We start from the raw sequence: 24,208 nt of genomic DNA, 5'->3' as shown, positions 1-24,208 counted from the left end.
AAACACAGGGATGGAGCAGATGGGCTGAACAGCCTCGTTCTCTGCTATAGATTCCGTATGACTGCAGGTGTATCAGTATTTCAGTGGCTGTGCAGTCTCTTGCTACATTCTGAGATATTACTGTACTGTGTGTAAAATGCAGTTCAGAAAGTCAGGTTTGTTTTCAAGCTGACGTAAGCTTACTTCTTCAATGCCTCACTTTCTCCCATCTCCAACCCACTGACTTTCACCTCTGACAAAGGTGTAAAATTCTGCACTCTCTTTGCAAAGGTGAGAGTGAGGAACTGCAGATGCTGGAGATCAGAGTCGAGAGTGGGGTGCCGGAAAAGCACAGCAGGTCCGGCAGCATCCGAGGAGCAGGAGAATCGAGGTTTCAGGCACAAGCCCTTCATCAGGAGCCATTCCAGATGAAGGGCTTATGGCCGAAATGTTGGTTTTCCTGCTCCTTGGATGCTGCCTGACCTGCTGTGCTTTTCCAGCACTCCACTCTCGACTCTGTTTGCAAACGCAGGCGATTGGGACTAGTTTTAGTTTGGTAAACTTGGTTGGTGTAGGTGCGTTGGGAGTGAAGCGTCTGTTTCGGTGCTGCATGCTCTATGTCTATGTCTTGGCTTCTCTCATTCTGGCCTCTCAGTATTCCTGTGCATTGAATTTCTCCACCATTGGTGGCCATGCCTTCAGCTCTGGAATTCACTCCCTAAACTTCCCCACCTCTCGCTTCCTGTAAGACACTCCTTAAAACCCTCGCTGTTTGACCAAGTCTTTAGTTCTCTGCCCCTAATAACTTGTTCTGTGGTGAGAGTGAGGAACCGCAGATGCTGGAGATCAGAGTCGAGAGTGTGGTTGCTGGAAAAGCACAGCAGGTCAGGCAGCATCCGAGGAGCAGGAGAATCGAGGTTTCAGACAAAAGCCCTCCATCAGGAACCTTGGCATGTGGCTCGGGTGTAAAATGACGTGTTTGACAATCAAATTTTGTCCGGCTTAAAGGTTTATTTTCGGAAGGCAAGTTGTTGTTGTTGTTGCTATCACCACCTCTGCTCTTCTGCCCAACTTACAGGCGACACAGATCGTGAGTGGAATGGTCCAGTTGACATTTGGCATCCCGTTGATTTACCCCTCGATATTCTCGGTGGCAGGATCTTTTGGAACAATGTGGTGGAGTGGAGCAATGGTCTGTCTTGCAAGAATTTGGATTTGCTGTACCTTTACGGTTTGGCAACTTTCTGTTCCCCGCCTCAGGCTCTTTACTCTGAACGGAGACTTGGTCTCCATGTAATCCCTCGGTCAGCCACCCTGAGGCTGCCCATTCCCCATACTGGATGAGCTTCAGACCTGTCTTCAACCAAGGGACCGATTTGCCTGTCCATGACAAACTTGCTTCAAATGCCCCATTTCCCACATTCAGACTCCTGACATTCTAAAAGCTCACCATTTTGGGGTTTCACACCTTGGATTTACCAGGACTCTCCTTGGGCAAACCTATTGGTGCCTGGGTCCTTCACTGTACACCAAACACGTCATGAGTATAATTCTCATCGTCATGCTCAGTTCCCTCCAATACCTGGAACCACCTCTCCTTCTAAACTTTGTAACATCCACCTCCAGCAACTTACACCCCCACCCTATCTCTGTAACCCCCTCCCGCCCCTACATCCCCTCCCTATCTCTGTAACCCCCTCCCGCCCCTACATCCCCTCCCTATCTCTGTAACCCCCCCTCCAGCCCCTACACCCCCTCCCTATCTCTGTAACCCCCTCCAGCCCCTACACCCCCTCCCTATCTCTGTAACCCCCTCCAGCCCCTACACCCCCTCCCTATCTCTGTAACCCCCTCCAGCCCCTACACCCCCTCCCTATCTCTGTAACCCCCTCCCTATCTCTGTAACCCCCTCCAGCCCCTACACCCCCTCCCTATCTCTGTAACCCCCTCCAGCCCCTACATCCCCTCCCTATCTCTGTAACCCCCTCCCGCCCCTACATCCCCTCCCTATCTCTGTAACCCCCCCTCCAGCCCCTACACCCCCTCCCTATCTCTGTAACCCCCTCCAGCCCCTACACCCCCTCCCTATCTCTGTAACCCCCTCCCACCCCTACACCCCCTCCCTATCTCTGTAACCCCCTCCAGCCCCTCACTGTACCCTTGTCCAGTCCCGACAAGTCTTCACTTGCATTGTCCCTGAAACCTTGGACTTTATTCCCGAACCCTGGCCAGCACACGTTTGTGTTTGTTTCTCTGTCTCTGTTGTGTCTGCCTTTCCTTTTCCTGTATGCTTCTTCTGTAAACCTCCCTGTCTCCCTCAGCCTATTGTTGCTGCTGCTGGTGTATCCTCCTGAGGCTGAGCCGAATGTTTTGGGCCTCGGTTGTGCGGAGCAGCTTTATTTGTGCTGTTCAGGCCCATATTTGCAAAGGGTCTTATTTTGAACTCTGTCTACCCAACTGCAAGCCTTGATTTACCCTTCCCGACAGTGCCATGTCTTCCCCAATGCTGCTCACTTTCAACGGACAGATGATATGTTCTTCCAAGAAAATTAATAGGAATAACAGTGGGTTGTAAATTTGCAGCTTAACATTGGAATTATCTGGTTTTTATGTTAATTGTAGTTACTATTACATAAGTTAATATGGACAGATTAGGTCAGTCCTGGTTATTGCAACTGACCAAAGGTGTGCCGCAGGGATCAGCAGTCAGTGAATCTGTGAGTAGTTTTCCTTTCAAACCATTTTTAAAGTCCTGAGCTCGGGTTTTCCCTTTACTTTGTCCAGGTCACAGTGTCATAAAGCACAAAAACATATCCTCTGGTCTAACTCGTGCACACTGACCAGATATCCTCAACTGACATGGTGCAGCATTTGGCCCATATCCCTCCAAACCCTTCCTATCCATATCCCCATCCAAATGCCTCTTAAATGTTGTCATTGTACCAGCCTCCACCACATCCTCTGGCAGCTCATTCCGTACACGTACCACCCTCTGGGTGAAAAGATTACCGCTTTTAAATCTCTCACCCTAAACCCATGCCCTCTAGTTCTGCACTCCCCGACCCCAGAGAAAAGACCTTGTCTATTTATTCTATCCATGCCCCTCATGATTTTATAAATCTCTATAATGTCACTCCTCAGCCTCCGACCTTCCAGGGAAGATATCCCCAGACTATTCAGCCTCTCTCTGTAGCTCAAACCCTCCAACCCTGGCAACATCCTTGTCAATGTTTTACGAACCCTTTCAAGTTTAACAACATCTTTCCTGTAGCAGGGAGACCGGAACTGGGTTGTGAAGGGTGTCTTGAAAGCGAGACGCATTTCCCCGACCTTACCCATTCCGCCTGTGCCACCACCAGCTGAACCCGTCACATCAAGTGCCAATCAAACACAGACATGGTTACCTAGCAGGGCTCCCGGCCAATCCGGTCCCGGGGACATGCAAGTCGTGTGTTGCACTCCACCAGCAAAACCCTCTCCCACCCTCTGCACCCAATTCCAACGCCAGTCCGCCCCAAGTCGAATGGTACCAGCCTCTCAGAAATTGGCAGCTGCTGTGCCATTGTGCAGTCCCAGAATGCTCCCTGCTGTGCAGCAGTGAAGGTCCACGGCATTGGGAAAGGGATGAAGGAGCGTGGAATTGGGAAAGGGGTGAGAGACCGTGGAATTGGGAAAGGGGTGAGAGACCGTGGAATTGGGAAAGAGATGAGGGAGCGTGGAATTTGGAAAGGAGTGAGAGACCGTGGAATTGGGAAAGGGGTGAGAGACCGTGGAATTGGGAAAGGGGTGAGGCAGCGTGGCACTGGGAAAGGGGTGAGAGACTGTGGAATTGTGAAAGGGGTGAGGGACGTGGAATTGGGAAAGGGGTGAGGGAGCGTGGAATTGGGAAAGGAGTGAGAGACCGTGGAATTGGGAAAGGGGTGAGGGAGCGTGGAATTTGGAAAGGAGTGAGAGACCGTGGAATTGGGAAAGGGGTGAGGCAGCGTGGCACTGGGAAAGGGGTGAGGCAGCGTGGCACTGGGAAAGGGGTGAGAGACCGTGGAATTGGGAAAGGGGTGAGGCAGCGTGGCACTGGGAAAGGGTGAGAGAGCGTGGAATTGGGAAAGGGGTGAGGGAGCGTGGAATTGGGAAAGGGGTGAGGGAGCGTGGAATTTGGAAAGGAGTGAGAGACCGTGGAATTGGGAAAGGGGTGAGAGACCGTGGAATTGGGAAAGGGGTGAGGCAGCGTGGCACTGGGAAAGGGGTGAGAGACTGTGGAATTGTGAAAGGGGTGAGGGACGTGGAATTGGGAAAGGGGTGAGAGACCGTGAAATTGGGAAAGGGGTGAGGGATCATGGAATTGGGAAAGGGGAGAGCATCCATAGAATTGGGGAAGGGGTGAGGGACTGTGGAATTTGGAAAGGGGTGAGGGACCATGGAATTGGGAAAGGGGTGAGAGACTGTGGAATTGGGAAAGGGGTGAGGGACCATGGAATTGGGAAAGGGGTGAGAGACTGTGGAATTGGGATAGGGGTGAGGGATCATGGAATTGGGAAAGGGGTGAGGGATCATGGAATTGGGAAAGGGGAGAGCATCCATAGAATTGGGGAAGGGGTGAGGGACTGTGGAATTTGGAAAGGGGTGAGGGACCATGGAATTGGGAAAGGGGTGAGAGACTGTGGAATTGGGAAAGGGGTGAGGGACCATGGAATTGGGAAAGGGGTGAGAGACTGTGGAATTGGGATAGGGGTGAGGGATCATGGAATTGGGAAAGGGGTGAGGGATCATGGAATTGGGAAAGGGGTGAGGGATCATGGAATTGGGAAAGGGATGAGAGACTGTGAAATTGGGAAAGGAGTGAGGGACCATGGAATTGGGAAAGGGGTGAGAGACTGTGGAATTGGGATAGGGGTGAGGGATCATGGAATTGGGAAAGGGGTGAGGGATCATGGAATTGGGAAAGGGATGAGAGACTGTGAAATTGGGAAAGGAGTGAGGGACTGTGAAATTGGGAAGTTGGGGGGAGTCCGGAGTTTGATCAATGGCTAAGGCAGGGCTGTGCCTTCCAGTGACCACCCCTTCATCAGGACTCCAGTCACTCGTGATTGGGACAATTCCACACCCCAGCCCAGCAGGCTCACCACCCATTTGTAGCATTTGACAAGGTTGCCATGTTTCCTGGGCACCAGGAAACGTAGAAACATCGAAAATAGTGGTCGCAATAGGCCATTCGGCCCTTCGAGCCAGCTCTCCCATGCAATATCATCATGGCTGGTTATCCAACTCCGTCTCCTGATCCCGTTATTCTCCCCATACCCTTTGATCCCTTTAGCCTTAAGAACTATATCAAACTCTTTCTTGAAAATATTCGGCTTCAACTGCTCCCCTCTCTCTGGGTGAAGACATTCTCTTCACTTCAGTCTGGAATCACCCACCCTGCAATCTTTACTCTGAGACCCCTGGTTCTGGACTCTCCCCCCCCCCCCCCGGCCCCCCCCAGTCATCGCATACATCCTTCCTGTGTTTATCCTGTATAGTCCTTGAGAATGTTATAGATTTATATGAAACTACCCCTCGCCACCTCAAAACTGCAGTGAGTACAGTACAAACTAATCAGGCCTTCATAGGTCAGGAATCAGTCTGAACAGAGTTAATCAGGTCAGTACATGATGGGGCTCTGAGTGACATGTGCCTGCCAGCCAGAACTTCACTCCTGAAGTGGCGGAATGTTTTTTATTATTAGAGTCATAGAGATGTCCAGCAGGGAAACAGACCCTTCGGTCCAACCCCGTCCATGCTGACCCAGATATCCCAACCCAATCTAGTCCCACTTGCCAACACCCGACCCATATCCCTCCAAACCCTTCCTATCCATATCCCCATCCAAATGCCTCTTAAATGCTGTCATTGTACCAGCCTCCACCACATCCTCTGGCAGCTCATTCCATACACGTACCACCCTCTGGGTGAAAAAGTTGCCCCTTAGGTCCTTTTTATATCTTTCCCCTCTCACCCTAAACCTATGCCCCTCTAGTTCTGGACTCCCCCGACCCCAGGGAAAAGACTTTGTCTATTTATCCTATCCATGCCCCTCATGATTTTATAAACCTCTATAAGGTCACCCCTCAGCCGCCGATGCTCCAGGGAAAACAGCCCCAGCCTGTTCAGCCTCTCCCTGTAGCTCAAACCCTCCAACCCTGGCAACATCCTTGTAAATCTTTTCTGAACCCTTTCAAGTTTCACAACATCTTTCCGATAGGAAGGAGACCAGAATTGCACACAATATTCCAACAGTGGCCTAACAATGTCCTGTACAGCCGCAACATGACCTCCCAACTCCTGTACTCAATACTCTGACCAATAAAGGAAAACATACCAAACGCTGCCTTCACTATCCTATCGACCTGTGACTCCACTTTCAAGGAGCTATGAACCTGCACTCCAAGGTCTCTTTGTTCAGTAACACAGTGTGAATGTGCCTGATTATTCGCCTTTCCTGCCATCTTTTGCAGAGCAGGGAAATTCAGTCAGTTGTGGCGTCAGCCTGGTCTTCAGCCTCAGAAAGTTCAGTTTGACGTGCAGCTCCGTTGGGGGCTCTGGACTGCCCAGCTGCTTCCCTCTGTGCCCCCCCCTCCCCTCCAAGACCAAGCAGCGCCCTGCCCTATGCAGTGTAATGACCCCACCAACTACATTCCTGAGGGACCAGGACACATTGCAGATGACTAAGTTTCTTCTGTGCTTTCATTTCAGACATAACTTGATGGCGTTTTGATGTGGCTTTCACCCCTAATGAATATTTCTCCTTTTGATGATTTAACAGTGCTTTCTGACCGGAATAATGAACGTGCTCCTTCACAACATGTCAAGTCGAAACTTTGTAAGCATTTGGAAGCTGACAGCCGAGGCATTCAGGTTCAAGTTGGAGTTGACGGATATTTGTTTTAACGTCAGTCCATTGACATTCGAGACAGTAGGTCCCACCCACCCACTGGTAGGAGACACACACAGTGTTATGAGAGAATGGTGAAGGTTCACTAGATTGAATCTTGGATAAGTGAGATCTCCTCAGAGGGGAGACCGAGTAGACAAGGTGTATATTCCTTGAAGTTGGGAAGAATGAGAGGTATTCAGTCAGCAATATCGAGACATTTTAAGAGATTGACAGGGTGTTTGTTGAGAGGATGCTTTGCTGAAACTGGACAATATCAAACCAGGATCAAACTGGAGGGTCAGTATTGAGGGAATACTGCATTGTTGGAGGGTCAGTGCTGAGGGAGAGCCGCACTGTCGGAGGGTCAGTGCTGAGGGAGGGCCGCACTGTCGGAGGGTCAGTGCTGAGGGAGGGCCGCACTGTCACAGGGTCAGTGCTGATGGGGGGCCGCACTATCGGAGGGTCAGTGCTGAGGGAGAGCCGCACTGTCGGAGGGTCAGTGCTGAGGGAGGGCCGCACTGTGGGAGGGTCAGTGCTGAGGGAGGGCCGCACTGTCGGAGGGTCAGTGCTGAGGGAGGGCCGCACTGTCGGAGGGTCAGTGCTGAGGGAGGGCCGCACTGTCGGAGGGTCAGTGCTGAGGGAGGGCCGTACTGTCGGAGGGTCAGTACTGAGGGAGGGCCGCACTGTCGGAGGGTCAGTGCTGAGGGAGGACCGCACTGTCGGAGGGTCAGTGCTGAGGGAGGGCCGCACTGTCGGAGGGTCAGTGCTGAGGGAGGGCCGCACTGTCGGAGGGTCAGTACTGAGGGAGAACCGCACTGTCGGGGGGTCAGTGCTGAGGGAGGGCCGCACTGTCGGAGGGTCAGTGCTGAGGGAGGGCCGCACTTCAGGGAGTCAGTACTGAGGGAGGGCCGCACTGTCGAAGGGTCAGTACTGAGGGAGGGCCGCACTGTCGGAGGATCAGTGCTGAGGGAGTGCCGCACTGTCGGAGGGTCAGTGCTGAGGGAGGGCCGCACTGTGGGAGGGTCAGTGCTGAGGGAGGGCCGCACTGTCGAAGGGTCAGTACTGAGGGAGGGCCGCACTGTCGGAGGGTCAGTGCTGAGGGAGGGCCGCACTGTCGGAGGGTCAGTACTGAGGGAGGGCCGCACTGTCGGAGGGTCAGTGCTGAGGGAGGACCGCACTGTCGGAGGGTCAGTGCTGAGGGAGGGCCGCACTGTCGGAGGGTCAGTGCTGAGGGAGGGCCGCACTGTCGGAGGGTCAGTACTGAGGGAGAACCGCACTGTCGGGGGGTCAGTGCTGAGGGAGGGCCGCACTGTCGGAGGGTCAGTGCTGAGGGAGGGCCGCACTTCAGGGAGTCAGTACTGAGGGAGGGCCGCACTGTCGAAGGGTCAGTACTGAGGGAGGGCCGCACTGTCGGAGGATCAGTGCTGAGGGAGTGCCGCACTGTCGGAGGGTCAGTGCTGAGGGAGGGCCGCACTGTGGGAGGGTCAGTGCTGAGGGAGGGCCGCACTGTCGAAGGGTCAGTACTGAGGGAGGGCCGCACTGTCGGAGGGTCAGTGCTGAGGGAGGGCCGCACTGTCGGAGGGTCAGTACTGAGGGAGGGCCGCACTGTCGGAGGTTCAGTGCTGAGGGAGGGCCGCACTGTCGGAGGGTCAGGAATGAGGGAGGGCCGCACTGTCAGAGGGTCAGTGCTGAGGGAGGGCCGCACTGTCGGAGGGTCAGGAATGAGGGAGGGCCGCACTGTCGGAGGGTCAGGAATGAGGGAGGGCCGCACTGTCGGAGGGTCAGGAATGAGGGAGTGTTTTAATGTTGGAGAGTTCTTACTGAGAGAGCTCTGGACCACTAAGAATCAGAGATTAGAGGAGGTTTTGGAGAGAGCAAGGCGTGTCGGGAGTGGTGTAGATTACAGACATGGGAATGGTTGTCGGTATTTGAGGAAGTGATCGGGAGACCTCACTGATACATACAATCAGAAGGTGCCCGTCTGCTCCCCCTGTGTTATGTTTCACACTCTCATCCAAGTGCCTTCTAAAGACTGTGAGGTTTGCTTTGTGAGGAATTTGGATATGGGGCCTGGTGGAGGTGCCAGAAATGATTAAGTTTGAGGGGGCCGGTGAGGTTCCGAAGGCTGTGGAGGGATAGGAAAACCCAAATGTGGATTTTAATGTCCAGCTGCTGCTGAATCTGGAACCAAATTGATCACTGAACATGCAGCAGATGTTAGAATGAACAGCAATTGATGGCAACTACACATTTGGGCGGCGTGGACCATTATTAGGGTTGCTTGTCCACCTTTTTTGGTTGTTCTGTCTTTCTGTTGTGAGCAGTGTGTTCTGTGTTCCATTCTCTCAGGTTCGGGTGACCCTGCTGGTGAACTGTCTGAATAGTTTTGTCTCCGGAGGGGGAATTGTGCTTTACCTGATATCAGTCATTTTCTCACCCACTGACGAAACAGTCTACCAGACAGTAAGTTACCTCAAAGGTCACAGCTCCGAAAATACACCCTATCTCTGAAAGCTCCATCCCCGACAAACATCCTCCTCCATCCTTAACAAACCTCCCTATCTCTGTTACCTCCTCCAGCCCCTACACCCCCTCCCTATCTCTGTAACCCCCCCCTCCAGCCCCTACACCCCCTCCCTATCTCTGAAACCCCCCTCCCGCCCCTACACCCCCTCCCTCTCTCTGAAACCCCCCTCCCGCCCCTACACCCTCCTCCCTATCTCTGTAACCCCCTCCAGCCCCTACACCCCCTCCCTATCTCTGTAACCCCCTCCAGCCCCTACACCCCCTCCCTATCTCTGTAACCCCCTCCAGCCCCTACACCCCCTCCCTATCTCTGTAACCCCCGACACCCCCTACACCCCCTCCCTATCTCTGTAACACCCTCCAGCCCCTACACCCCCTCCCTATCTCTGTAACCCCCCTCCAGCCCCTACACCCCCTCCCTATCTCTGTAACCCCCCCTCCAGCCCCTACACCCCCTCCCAATCTCTGTAACCCCCTCCAGACCCTACACCCCCTCCCAATCTCTGTAACCCCCCTCCCGCCCATTGAGTCCACGTGACCCTCCAAAGACTCACCACTGTATCCTGTAACCCTGCATTTCCCGTGGCTGGTCCACCTAACCTGCACATCTCTGGTCTCTGGGACAAAACCGGAGCACCCAGAGGAAACCCAGAGAATATGCAAACTCCACCCAGACAGTCAGCCGAGTGTGGAATCGACCCTGGGTCCCTGGCTCTGTGAGGCAGCAGCACTAAGTACTGAGCCAGTGTGCTGTCCAGATAAAGATCTCTTTATAGCCAACTGCTGCCGCGACATTAACCGCCTCACCCACTCCAATCTCTCACCCTCGGAACGTGCAGCCCTCCGCTCCAACCCCAACCTCACTATCAAACCGGCAGACAAGGGAGGCGCGGTAGAAGTTTGGCGCACCGATCTTTACACCACTGAGGCTAAACGCCAGCTCGCGGACACCTCCTCCTACTGCCCCCTTGACCATGACCCCACCTCCCACCACCAAACCATCATCTCCCAGACCATCCATAACCTCATCACCTCAGGGGATCTCCCATCCACCGCCTCCAACCTCATAGTCCCACAACTCCACACCACCCGCTTCTACCTCCTGCCCAAAATCCACAAACCTGACTGCCCCGGCCGACCCATTGTCTCAGCCTGCTCCTGCCCCACCGAACTCATTTCTGCATACCTCAACACGGTCCTGTCCCCCTTAGTCCAAGAATTCCCCACCTACGTTCAGGACACCACCCACGCCCTCCACCTCCTCCATGATTTTCGCTTCTCTGGTCCCCAACGCCTTATCTTCACCATGGACATCCAGTCCCTGTACACCTCCATCCCCCATCACGAAGGACTCAAAGCCCTCTGCTTCTTCCTTTCCCACCAAACCAACCAGTACCCTTCCACTGACACCCTCCTTCGACTGACTGAACTGGTCCTCACTCTGAACAACTTCTCTTTCCAATCCTCCCACTTCCTCCAAACCAAAGGAGTAGCCATGGGCACCCCCATGGGCCCCAGCTATGCCTGCCTCTTTGTAGGATATGTGGAACATTCCATCTTCCGCAGCTACACTGGTACCACCCCCCACCTTTTCCTCCGCTACATCGATGACTGTATCGGCGCTACCTCGTGCTCCCATGAGGAGGTTGAACAGTTCATCCACTTTACTAATATCTTCCACCCCGACCTCAAATTTACCTGGACTGTCTCAGACTCCTCCCTCCCCTTCCTAGATCTCTCCATTTCTATCTCAGACGACTGACTCAACATGGACATTTACAATAAACCGACCGACTCCCACAGCTACCTAGACTACACCTCCTCCCACCCTGCCCCCTGTAAAACCACCATCCCATATTCCCAATTCCTTCGCTTCCGCCGCATCTGCTCCCAGGAGGACCAGTTCCAATACCGAACAACCCAGATAGCCTCCTTCTTCAAAGACCGCAATTTCCTCTCAGACGTGGTTGACGATGCCCTCCACCGCATCTCCTCCGCCCTTGAACCCCGCCCCTCCAGTCGCCACCAGGACAGAACCCCACTGTTCCTCACCTACAACCCCACCAACCTCCAGATACATCGTATCATCCATCGTCATTTCTGCCACCTCCAAACAGACCCCACCGCCAAGGATGTATTTCCCTCCCTTCCCCTATCAGCGTTCCGGAAAGACCACTCCCTGCGCGACTCCCTCGTCAGGTCCACACCCCCCACCAACCCAACCTCCACTCCCGGCACCTTCCCCTGCAACCGCAAGAAATGCAAAACTTGCACCCACACCTCCCCCCTTACTTCCCTCCAAGGCCCCAAGGGATCCTTCCGTATCCATCACAAATTCACCTGCACCTCCACACACATCATTTACTGCATCCGCTGCACCCAATGTGGTTTCCTCTATATTGGGGAGACAGGCACTTGCGAGGCATTTCAGAGAACACCTCTGGGACACCCGGAACAACCAACCCAACCACCCCGTGGCTCAACACTTTAACTCCCCCTCCCCCTCTGCCAAGGACATGCAGGTCCTTGGCCTCCTCCATCGCCAGACCATGGCAACACGACGGTTGGAGGAAGAGCGCCTCATCTTCCGCCTAGGAACCCTCCAGCCACAGGGGATGAATGCAGATTTCTCCAGCTTCCTCATTTCCCCTCCCCCCACCTTTTCTCAGTCCCAACCCTCAGACTCAGCACCACCTTCTTGACCTGCAATCTTCTTCCTGACCTCTCCGCCCCCACCCCCTCTCCGGCCTATCACCCTCACCTTAACCTCCTTCCACCTATCGCATTCCCGACGCCCCTCCCCCAAGTCCCTCCTCCCTACCTTTTATCTTAGCCTGCTTGGCACACCCTCCTTATTCCTGAAGAAGGGCTTATGCCTGAAACGTTGATTCTCCTGCTCCTTGGATGCTGCCTGACCTGCTGCACTTTTCCAGCAACACATATTTTCAGCTCTGATCTCCAGCATCTGCAGCCCTCACTTTCTCCCTGCTGTCAAGATAAAGCCTAGCCTCAGTCATGGCAGCCATGAGAACCATTACTGGTTATTGTAACAACCCATTTGGTTCACTTAATGTCCTTGAAGGAAGGAAAACGTAACTGGCCCACGTGGGACTCAAGTTCCTCAGCAATGTAGTTGCTTCCTAACCGCCCCCTGAAATGGCCGAGCAAGCACTCAGTTCAGCTGTAAATAGGGATGGACAGCGATTGCTGGCAATGCCCACTTCGCATGAAAGAACAAAGAGAAAAATAAACAAATACTTGGCCTTGCCAGTGATGCTCTGATCCCATGAACAAGAGATAGGAAAGGGCACAATATGATTTCCGAGGAACAGTACTGGGACCTGACTTCTCTTGATCTGTGCTCAGGACCTGGATTTAGTGTACTGGTGCCACAACCTCAAATGTCTCATGAATTATGAGGGGAATAGCGTGAGACTTCAGGAGAACACGGGCAGGCCTGCGGAATGCGATTTAACGCTGAGAAGTATGAAGGGGCATGTTCTGGCAGGAAGGTTGTGGAGAAGCCTAGGGGGTGATTGTGAAAGGGTCACAGGAACAGGGGTCAGGGGTTGGTGGGGGGAGGCACAACGAGATTTGGGGATCGGGATGGAGGTGATGGTGGTACTTGTTCACAGTTCCTTGACTGTGGTAGAGCAGGGTGACAGAGTAGGGTAAAATAACAGACAAGATCTCCCCAGGATTGTAAGTGGCTATCCCTATTATTGTCTCAACATTGTCAGGAGGGAGTACTTACTCAGCAACAACTCTTAAAGGTAACAGCTTGAAACAATAAATATGACACTGTTGAGAAAAATAAGACTTGTGTGGGGAGGGGGGGAGGGGGGGGTGAGGGGATATTTAAAAATAAATAATTGAGGAAGGCCGCTCAAAAGGGCCAATGCAGTCTCTGTTCCAAATTATAACCTCGTCATGAACTGGGCAAAGAAAATTGTCAAAACTGTATTTGGAATAGAATTCTAAAAAAATCCTTTCCCATTGGTGTGGAGTTTGACAGCACCACTCGGGATTAACAATCTCACACTTATCTACTGAGTGAGTTAGCTGAGCTCTCTATGCTGTGGTTTCTGTGCACTGCTGTTTTCCCACCTACTCACTGGCATCCTATTAAGATGTGGGGACAGAACCTTTTCCAATTAACCTGAAAATTAGACAGAAAGGGGCTGGCTTGCCTGGGAAGCAGTTTGGAGAAGGTTCACTACAGACTGATTCTTGGTCTGAAGGTTTCTTTCTTAAGCAGAATGGTTGAGTAGGGAATCCAGAATGAGAATCTGGAACTAGGGGACGTTGTTTCAGAATAAGACGGGGAAATTTCTTCATATCACAGCGATACCACAACACAACCATTAAGACAGAGAAGCAGAGGAATACCATTCAGCCCCTTGAGTTTGCTCTGCTATTCAGTGAGATCATGGCTGATCTGACAATTCTCAACTCCATTTTCCTGCCTTTCCCCTTCAGTCCCTTCCTGATTAAAAATCTGTCTCTCTCAGACCTTGAATTTACTCCACAATCCAGCCCTCTGCAGTAAATAATTCCACAGATTCACTGAAATTCCACCCCATCTCTGTCTTAAATGTGCAACCCCTTACTCTGAGATTATGTCCTCTGGTCCTAGACCCTCCCACAAGGGGAAACAACCTCTCCACATCTGAACTGGGGACGCTGGAAATCTTAAACAAAAGCAGAAAGGCCTGGAGAAACTCAGCAGGTCTGGCAGCGTCTGTACAGTCATAAAAACAGTTAAAGAGAGTCCAGAGACCTTCTGTTAATTCTCTCTACAGTTGCCGCCAGACCTGCTGACATTCTCCAGCACTTTCTGTGTTTCTGTCCACATTTATCCTGTCAAGCCCCTAAGAATCTTATATAAAAAAAGCGATGATAAGGCTTTATATTAGTCTCATCCAACCTTTTCACACAGAGCGAGGGAAAACATGTCCATTTTTTACACACTCGGGGAGTGTGGTTGAGCAAGTTTCAGAAAGGTAAGATTTGCCTAAAGATTTAACAAGACGTTTGACCTCCCCGCTGCCAAAATAAAAGCAATCTCAATCAATAAGTTGATCATTTCAATGAGTAATTGATCAAATTGTCCATTTTACAGAGTGGCAAGCTGCTTGCCTGGCCTTTGATGTCAGCAAGTAGAGCTGGAAAGAGAGAGACAGACAGGGGAAAGGGAGGGGTCTGAGGCCTAGCCAAGCTTTTGGGTTTAAATCATACTGTGTTGGCATCTGGGTGAGCACAATGTGAGCTGGCCTCGGTGGAATTTGTCTGAAAGTTGTTATCAGAAGCAGGTTTCCTTCCTACCTTGGCATTTCCCCTTTTCTGGTCTAGTGGATAGGTTTTGGATTGGGAGAGAAGGAGGGGGTTGCAAGGAGAATGAGAGGGAGGATGGGAATGTGCGTCACTCAATCTCAGAGTTTGCACACCCACTGCCTCCCTCTCACACTGCCCCTCCCTCCCCCACCAGCCTCATCCTCTCCTTGTCTCCCTCCCTTTGACACGGTCTCAAGCACATTCTCCACTTCCCTCCCACCCTGCACAGCCCCTCCCCGGCCGTCTCCCTCGCAAAAACTCTCTGCGCCGGTCTCCCTCTCGTTCCTTCACTCTCTCTTTCACCTTCCCTCCTGCTTTTCCCTCCGACTCTCTTCCTCACATGCTGTCACTCCTCTGCTTCCTCCCTTAGTCTGAAGCACGTGCACATCCCTGTGGGCCGGGACACCCTCACCACCACCCTGATCGTGGTTCTTTGGCGTTCCTTTGCCTGCACGGTTAGGCCAGAGCCGTGTTTTCCACCCAAACCATTCGCTAACCAAGGCCTCACTCTCTGTGACCACTGGCACACACCTGGGGAGAGTGTCTTTCCACAGGCTCCCCTGGCAAACATCCCATCCTGTGCGCACTCTGCACTGCACAGGCCTGAACCTAAACTAAGTGACTCCTGCCTGCGTCGCTCTCTGTTCCTTTTAACAAAGGACACGTGTGCCCTTGCATTTGGGTGGACTAACCAACCACTAGCCGTCAAAGTGGGAGAGAAACGTGCGGTTGATTGGAGCAGTATCTGCTGACAGAATCATCCGATCGTCCTTCCTGGACTTGGAGTCATGGTGACACTCTTTGTAGCTTTTGGTCTGTTCCCTGTCAGTCCACTCTGCTTCAGAGAGAGCACAGAAGAGGATCGTGAGAATGATTCCAAGAGAACGGTGGTGGGATCGATTTCAGAAACTCAACCAGTTCTCAGGGAAGAGAAGGTACAGGGGAGATTCGATCAAGGTGTTCAACATCACGAGGAGTCTGGATAGAGTTGTGAGGGAGTCTCCATTCTGGTTGGTGGGGATTGGTGAAAGGAACAACAAGGGACACAAGGAGAAAGCTTTTCACTCAGCGAGGGGTTAGGGTCTGGAAGGTGCTGCCTGAGAGTGAGGGGGAGGGAGGGAGGGTCACTCAAGGGGGTAGGGTCTGGAAGGAGCTGCCTGAGAGTGAGGGGGAGGGAGGATCACTCAGCGAGGGGTTAGGGTCTGGAAGGTGCTGCCTGAGAGTGAGGGGGAGACAGGGTCAACTGAGGCTTTGAAAAGGGAGTGAGATCATATACAAACCATATGAACATGGAAAAAAGGTCGGCCATTAGCTGCTCTTTTCTTCAATAAAGATCCGATCCTAACTTCAACTCTCCATTCCTGCATATCCCTGATAATCTTTCATCCCCTTGGCAATTAAGAATCTATCAAACTCTGTCTTAAAATATTTAAGGACTCAGAATCCACTGACCTTTGAGGAAAGGAATTCCTAAGACTCTCAGCCTCTTAAAATAAGGAATCTTCCCTCATCTCCCTCTTAAGTATTTTTAAATTATGGGACTCTAGTTCGAGAATTCAAACTCTCCTAAACTCCAGATACATGCCTAGTCTCTCTAACCTTTACTGATAAGGCAGTCTGCTCATTCCAGGTATCAATCTAGTCAACTTTCTCTGAACTGCTTCCAATGCATTAACATCTTCTCACTTCTGTAAACATATATATTTTTCTAGGTATATGTACATCTGTTTATATATGGCTTCATTCGGAGGCTCACTGAAGATGTTACCTTTTATAATGACGAAACATCTGGAGACGAACCTTGCAGCTCAGCGAGCAAACCTACATCCATACATACACACACACATAGCAAGAGAGGGGTCAAAGTGAACATAGACCCATTAGAAAGAGAGTCGAGGGAGGTAGTTATGGGGAACAAGAACAGTTAATCAGATATATTGCATCAGTGGAAGATATTCAGAACATCCCACTAACCTTATTGAGTTCTTCCAGAAGGTGAGAAAACAGATGGATGAAGATAAAGTGGTTGATGTGCTATATATGGATTTCAGTAAGGCATTTGATAAGGTTCCACACAGTAGGCTATTGCACAAAGTACGGAGTTTCGGGATGAAGGTGATTTAGCAGTTTGGATCAGAAATTGGCTCGCTGAAAGAAGGCAGAGGGTGGTGGGAAATGTTCATCCTGGAGCTGTTACCAGTGGTGTGCCACAAGGATCTGTTTTGGGGCCACTGCTGTCTGTCATTTTTATAAATGATCTGGATGTGGGTGTAGAAGGATGTGTTAGCAAATTTGCAGATTACACTAAGGTAGGCAGAGTTGTGGATAGTGCTGAAGGATGTTGTGGATCACAGAGGGACATAGATAAGATGCAGAGCTGGGCTGAGATGTGGCAAATGGAGTTTAATGCGGAAAAGTGTGAGGTAGTTCACTTCAGAAGAAATAACAAGAATGCAGAGTACTGGGCTAATGGTAAAATTCTTGGCAGTGTAGATGAACAGAGAGATGTCCAGGTGCATAAATCCCTGAAAGTTGTCACCCAGGTTGATAGGGTTGTTAAGAAAGCATATGGTGTGTTGGCAATTATTGGTAGGAGGATTGAGTTTCGGAGCCATGAGGTCATGCTTCAGCTGTACAAGACACAGGTAAGGCTGTACTTGGAGTATTGTGTACAGTTCTGGTCACCACATTACAGGAAGGATGTGGAGGCTTTGGAAAGGGTTCAGAGGAGAGTTACTAGGATGTTGCCTGGTATGGAGGGAAGGTCTTACAAGGAAAAGCTGAGGGAACTGAGGCTGTTTTTGTTGGAGAGAAGAAGGTTGAGAGGTGACTTAATCGAGGCGTATAAGATAATCAGAGAGTTAGTTAGGGTGGACAGGGAGAGCCTTTTTCTTGGGATGGTGATTGCTAACACAAGGGGACACGGCTTTAAATTGAGGGGTGATAGATTTCGGACAGATATCAGGGGTGGTTTCTTCTCTCAGAGGGTAGTGTGGGGGTGGAACGGCCTGCCTGTAATAATACTAGACTCGCCCACATTAAGGGCATTGAACACACGTATGTATAATAACGGAATGGTTTAGGTTAGATGGGCTTTAGATTATTTTCACAGGTCGCCGCTACATTGAAGGCCGTTCTGTGTTCTAAAGTAAAGATCATGGGTGAGGAATGATTATTACAGAAGTTAGTCTTATACAAGCGAATGGGACTAAAGGCAGATTGGCCATGATGGTCTCCAGCCTACAATCCTGGAAGAACTATCTATCGACATTGTGGATGCATTGGTTGTAAATTTACAAAAAAACCTTGGATCCTGGAGAAGTACCAGAGAATTGGAAACGTGCCAGTGTGAAACATCTCTTCAAAAAGGGAAGGAGGCAAATATTATGTAACGGCAGGCCAATGAGCATGGCATGTACTGTGGGAAAACTGTTAGAATCAATACTCAAGGAAGCCGCACATTTGGAAAATCATAACCCAGTCAAGCAGAGCCAGCGTGGCTTTATGAAAAGGAAACCGTGGTCTGACTATTTATTAGAGCTTTTCGAAGTCTCAACCAGAGTGGATAGAGGGGAACCAGTCGATGCATTGTATTTGGCCTTCCAGAAAGGGTCTTCACAGAAAGTTAAGTCAGAAGAGCCCATGGTATTGGAGGCAGTGTATTGGCGTGGATAGTGACTTTGCTCATGGAGAGCAAACAGTGAGCAGGGAGAATGGGTTGCTTTTCAGACTGGGAACCTGTAACCAATGGGGTTCCATGGGAATCAGGGCTGGGACAGTAACTGTTCATGATACAGATTGACCACTCGGAGGAAGGAAGTGAATATACTGTTGCCTGATTTGCAGACGGCACAAAGGTAAGCAGCAAGGCAAGTTGCGAAGCTGATGCAAACAGTTTCCAGAGATATTGATAGGTCAGCTAAGTGGGAAGAAAGTTAACAAACAAGAGTATAATGTGGGAAAATTTATTATTTAAACGGAGAGAAACTACAGAAAGTTGCAACACAAAGGCGCTTAGCGGTTCTAGTGCACAATCCACAGGAAGCTAGTACACAGGGGCAGCAGGTAACCTGGAACGGTAATGGAATACTGGTCCTTCTTTAAAGGGGTTGGAGTTATAAGGGTAGAGGAGTCTTACTGCAACTGTACAAGGTGTTAGTGAGACCACATCTGGAATATAGTGAGCACCTATGCGTCCCTTATTTAAGGAAAGTTTGTATTGAATTGGAAGCAGTTCAGAGAAGGTTCACTAGGGTGATCCCTGGTACAGGATGATTGTCTTATCAGCAAAGATTAAACAGGTTGGGATTCACTCACTGGAGTTTAGGAGAATGAGAGGTGACTTTATTGAAACCTATGGGGCCTGACAGGGTCAATGCTGAGAGGGTATTGCCCCACGTGGGAGAGTCTCAGTCCAGAGGGGATTGTCTCAGAATAAAGAGGCACCAATTTAAGACTGAGATGAGGAGAAATTTCGTCTCTCAGAGGTATGGGAGTCTTTGTATTCCCTCCCACGGAGAGCTGAGTCACTGTAATATATTTAAGGCTGACCTAGATAGGTTCTTGGCCAGTTGGAGAATTGAGAGTTATGGGGAAAGGGGAGGAAAATAGATGTGAGGAATGTCAGATCAGCCATGATCGTATTGAATGGTAGACCGGGCTTGAGGGTTGACGATACCTACTCTTGTTTGTGTTTCTTATGGTCTTCTGCATGTATGGTGATCAGTATTGCACACAGTACTCTAGATGCAGTCTCTTCAATCTCCAGTAAAACTGAAGCATAACTTTCCTACTCTGGCATCCAATCCCCTTCCCAATAAGAAGGCATTTAGCACGCTTGTCTTCATTGCTTAGATCTTGGGACGTCATGTTGAGGTTGTATAAGAGGCCAGTCTTGGAGTATTGTGAACAGTTCTGGTCATCCTGCTATCAAAGCAATATTATTAAATTGGAGAGGGTTCAGAAAAGATTTACCAGGATGTTGCGGGGACTGGAGATTGGAGTTATGGGGAGAGTCTGGGACTTGCACTGGAGCGTAGGAGGTTGAGGGGTGATCATATAGAGGTTAATGAAATCATTCAGGGCATAGATGAGGTGAATAGCAAAAGCCTTTTCCCTTGGGGTAAGGCAGTTCAAAACTAAGGGCCATATTTTAAGGGGAGAGGAGGAAGATTTAAAAGGGACTTGAGGGATAGCTTTTTCAGAGGGTGGGTTGTATTAGATTACTTACAGTGTGGAAGCAGGCCCTTCGGTCCAACAAGTCCACACCGACCTGCCGAAGCGTAACCCACCCAGACCCATTCCCATTCCCCTACATCTAACACTACGGGCAATTTAGCACAGCCAATTCACCTGACCTGCACATTTTTTGGACTGTGGCAGACACAGGGAGAATGTGCAAACTCCACACAGAGAGTCACGAGGCGGGAATTGAACCCGGGGTCCCTGCTACTGTGGAGGCAGTAGTGCTAACCATTGAGCCAACTGTGACACGAACTGCCAGAGGAAGTGGTGGATACAGGTGCAGTGACATTTAAAAGACATTTGTACAGGTACATGAACAGGAAAGGTTTAGGGGGGGATATGGGCCAAATGCAGGCAAGTCTGACTCGGTCAGTTTGGGAAACTTGGTCAGCATGGACGAGTTGGACCGAGGAGTCTGTTTCCTTGCTGTATGGCTCTCGGACTCTTTCCTGACACTTGCTGGACCTGCATCCTAACCTTCTATGATTCACGCACTTGGATGACTTGCGTTCTGTCACCAATGTCAAGGCAAAGGTCAGAGAGTTGTTGAAAGACTTTATTTTGTGTTATAACTGCTGTCTTACCTAGTCTTGACACTCACAGTAATACACAATAGTCGAGCTGAGGCCGAAGCAGTGATTTACTGAGGTGTTTGATTTATTTCTATATCTTTGTTTTGTAGAACGCAGCAATTGCAATAACATCAATGCTGATGATTTTTGCACTGACTTCAATGATCATATCTTTTGCGATTTTTGTTCTCCACTGTAAACATGTCCTTCGATCCTGAGTGGTGCTCAGTTATCTGGTAAGAACAGTTACTGATCATTCAGTCACTGGAACTCACACAAAAATATCAAGACATTCATTCTCACACATAAGTACTTAAGATGCGTGTACATACATGTACACCCTCAAACATGCACATTTACACAGACACATAAAGACACCCACGTCTATACATGGTCTCACACACACATGAACGGCAGGAATTCTTCTGGTAGTGACCACGTCACATTTATACACCAGGAGAAAGTGAGGGACTGCAGAGGCTGGAGATCAGAGTTGAGAGTGTGGTGCTGGAAAAGCACAGCAGGTCAGGCAGCATCCGAGGAGCAGGAGAATCGATGTTTCGGGAATAAGCTCTTCATTAGGAACCTGCTAAAGAGTTTATGCCAGAAACATTGATTCTCCTGCTCCTTGGATGCTTTTCCAGCACCACCCTCTCAACATTTGCACACTGGCATATACATGGGCACACTTGTGCATCCACCCTCACAAGCACACATACACCCTTGTACACACCCTCACACTCTGATAAATACACCGGCTGGAATTAAAAGGCGGTGATTGTGATGGTGAAACTATCATCGATTGTTATCTGGTTCAGGAATATCCTGTAGAGTAGGAATTCTGCCATCCTCACCTGGTGCGGCCTGTGTGTGGATTCAGACCCACAGCAGATTGGTCGACTTTGAACTGCCCTCAGAAATGGCCCAGCAAGTCACTCAATTCTGTCAAATGGTGGCAGAAAAGGACTGAAACGAGACGGAACACCCAGCGTTGGCCGAGACACCGGAACCAGCCGTGGGGAAACTCATCCAATCTCCAGAACCCTTGCTCAGAGTGGAGTCCTGGTCAGGTTCAGATAAAGGATATCTAGCCCTCTGGAGCCAACATATCCCATTCTCAATTCCCAGTTCCAGGCTTTGTTACTCCTGACATAATCTATCCAGTGTTCTGTTTTGCCAAAACAAGACATCAGCTACTTTATGATCCAGGGCTAATACTCTCAGGTTCTTGAGTATATTTTGGATCTGTTTTACTATCATTACAAAAGTAATAACTTACTTTCTTTTGCAAATTAATTTTCAGGTGGCAGACGTTTCTCACGTTAATCCATTAAAAGACAGAAGCTTGTTCCAGTGGTGCAGAGAGATGTTATGAGATGGTGGAGCTTTGAGATTCTCATCCTTTTCTTTCAGACTATTCCTTGATCCTTGTCCCATCCACCTCCCTTTCTGTAACCTACTTCCTCCCTCTCAACCCTCCCTATTTCTGTAATCTCCTCCAGTCCCAAAACCCTCCCTGTCTCTGTAACCTCCTTCAGCCCCTACACACCCTCCCTGTATCTATAAGCCCCTACACCCCCTCCCTATCTCTGTTCCCTCCTCCAGCCCCTACACCCCCTCCCTATCTCTGTAACCCCCTCCAGCCCCTACACCCCTCTCCCTATCTCTGTAACCCCCTACACCCCCTCCCTATCTCTGTAACACCCTCCAGCCCCTACACCCCCTCCCTATCTCTGTAACCCCCTCCAGCCCCTACACCCCCCTCCCTATCTCTGTAACCCCCTCCCTATCTCTGTAACCCCCTCCAGCCCCTACACCCCCCTCCCTATCTCTGTAACCCCCTCCAGCCCCTACACCCCCTCCCTATCTCTGTAACCCCCTACACCCCCTCCCTATCTCTGTAACCCCCTCCAGCCCCTACACCCCCCTCCCTATCTCTGTAACCCCCTACACCCCCTCCCTATCTCTGTAACCCCCTCCAGCCCCTACACCCCCTCCCTATCTCTGTAACCCCCTACACCCCCTCCCTATCTCTGTAACTCCCCTCCAGCCCCTACACTCCCTCCCTATCTCTGTAACCCCCCTCCAGCCCCTATAACTCTCTCTCTGTCCTGATATCTGTTTCCACACCTTTACCTATTTCTGGAATCTCCACTAACTCCGAGATCTCTGTGCTTCTCCAATTTCTTGAATCTCTCCCGAGTTTAATCACTCCTCCATTGATGGCCATCCTTCCAGCTGCAGGAGCCTCGAAGGTCTGGCATTCCCTCCCGGAACCTCTCCACCTCCTTCTGCCTTCAAACCCTTCCACCTTTGACCCTGTCGTTGGTCCCCCATTGTAGAATTTCACGTAGCTTAGCGTTAAAATATTCATGTTCATTTGAACTCCGGTGAAGCTGTTATTGAATCTTTTAACTGTGTCCGTGTTGTATAAATGCAAACTGTTTTGTTGTTGCTGAAGGTGAGGAGCTATCACCATGTAAAATACTTACTGTTGCTGGAATTTGAAACAGATTAAATGTTTGCCCAGTTGCTGAGGGTGGTCTGTCTCTATTTGAAATATTAAAGTTGCATGTGTGGAGATATGAAATCTGTCATCTTAGTAAGGGTTTTATTCCACACAAAGTTACTTTAAAACAACCCGAGCAGTCCTGTGTTACCTTCAAGGTACCGAAACCATCCCAAATTTAAATTCTCCTCCCACTGCCTGACTTACCACATCCGGGGGCTCCTCTCTCCTGAGAAAATGAAACAAACTGGAAATGGTTCAGAAAAGATTTACGAGGATGTTGCCAGGGTTGGAGGGTTTGAGCTACAGGGAGAGGCTGAACAGGCTGGGGCTGTTTTCCCTGGAGCGTCGGAGACTGAGGGGTGACCTTATAGAGGTTTATAAAATCATGAGGGATATGGATAGGATAAATAGACAAAGTCTTTTCCCTGGGGTTGGGGAGTCCAGAACTAGAGGGGCATAGGTTTAGGGTGAGAGGGGAAAGATATAAAAGGGACCTAAGGGGCAACTTTTTCACCCAGAGGGTGGTACATGTATGGAATGAGCTGCCAGAGGATGTGGTGGAGGCTGGTACAATTACAGCATTTAAGAGGCATTTGGATGGGGATATGGATAGGAAGGGTTTGGGGGGATATGGGCCGGGTGCTGGCAGGTGGGACTAGATTGTGTTGGGATATCTGGGTCAGCATGGATGGGTTGGGCCGAAGGGTCTGTTTCCCTGCTGGACATCTCTATGACCTGATGGAGGTCTTGAAATGTATAAAAGATTTGGACAGAGTGGACACAGTTTTGATGGAGGTGATGTTTCTGGTTAGAGTTATAGCACAGTAAGAGCCCAGGGGAGGCCATTCAGCCTGTCCTGTCAGTCCCAGCTCTTTACAACAGTAACTCACATCCATCCACTTCTCCCCTGCTCTATGAGTCATACACCACAGAAACAGGCCCTTCAGACCAACTCGTCCATGCTGACCAGATATCCTGAACTGATCTAGTGCCATTTGCCAGCATTTGGCTCATATCCCTCTAAATCCTTCTTAATCTTCTTACTCTGACCAATAAAGGAAAGCATACCAAACACCTTCTTCACTATCCTATCTACCTGCGACTCCACTTTCAAGGAGCTATGAACCAGCA

At 50.3% G+C, this 24,208-nt stretch overlaps 1 protein-coding gene across 3 annotated transcripts in view; it reads left to right on the top strand.

Moving 5' to 3' along the window:
- The window catches only part of LOC140468459 (high affinity immunoglobulin epsilon receptor subunit beta-like), a 28,835-nt gene extending 6,578 nt beyond the window's left edge, over positions 1-22,257 (top strand). For 2 of the 3 annotated variants that reach the window (XM_072564549.1, XM_072564548.1), the window contains exons 3-7: positions 1,058-1,171; positions 6,779-6,835; positions 9,239-9,352; positions 20,676-20,801; positions 21,869-22,257. In XM_072564549.1, the coding sequence (XP_072420650.1) occupies positions 1,058-1,171; positions 6,779-6,835; positions 9,239-9,352; positions 20,676-20,783 (393 nt within the window). In that variant the 3' untranslated portion in view covers positions 20,784-20,801; positions 21,869-22,257. The remainder of the gene's footprint in view (positions 1-1,057; positions 1,172-6,778; positions 6,836-9,238; positions 9,353-20,675; positions 20,802-21,868) is intronic. The other variant, XM_072564550.1, reaches the window with a different exon arrangement.
- Positions 22,258-24,208: the final 1,951 nt, after the last annotated feature.

This window comes from Chiloscyllium punctatum, chromosome 47 (assembly GCF_047496795.1).
Source record: "Chiloscyllium punctatum isolate Juve2018m chromosome 47, sChiPun1.3, whole genome shotgun sequence".
Taxonomy (NCBI): Eukaryota; Metazoa; Chordata; class Chondrichthyes; order Orectolobiformes; family Hemiscylliidae; genus Chiloscyllium; species Chiloscyllium punctatum.
Note: the sequence above shows the minus strand (reverse complement) of the source record. Positions and strands in the feature narration are given on the sequence as shown.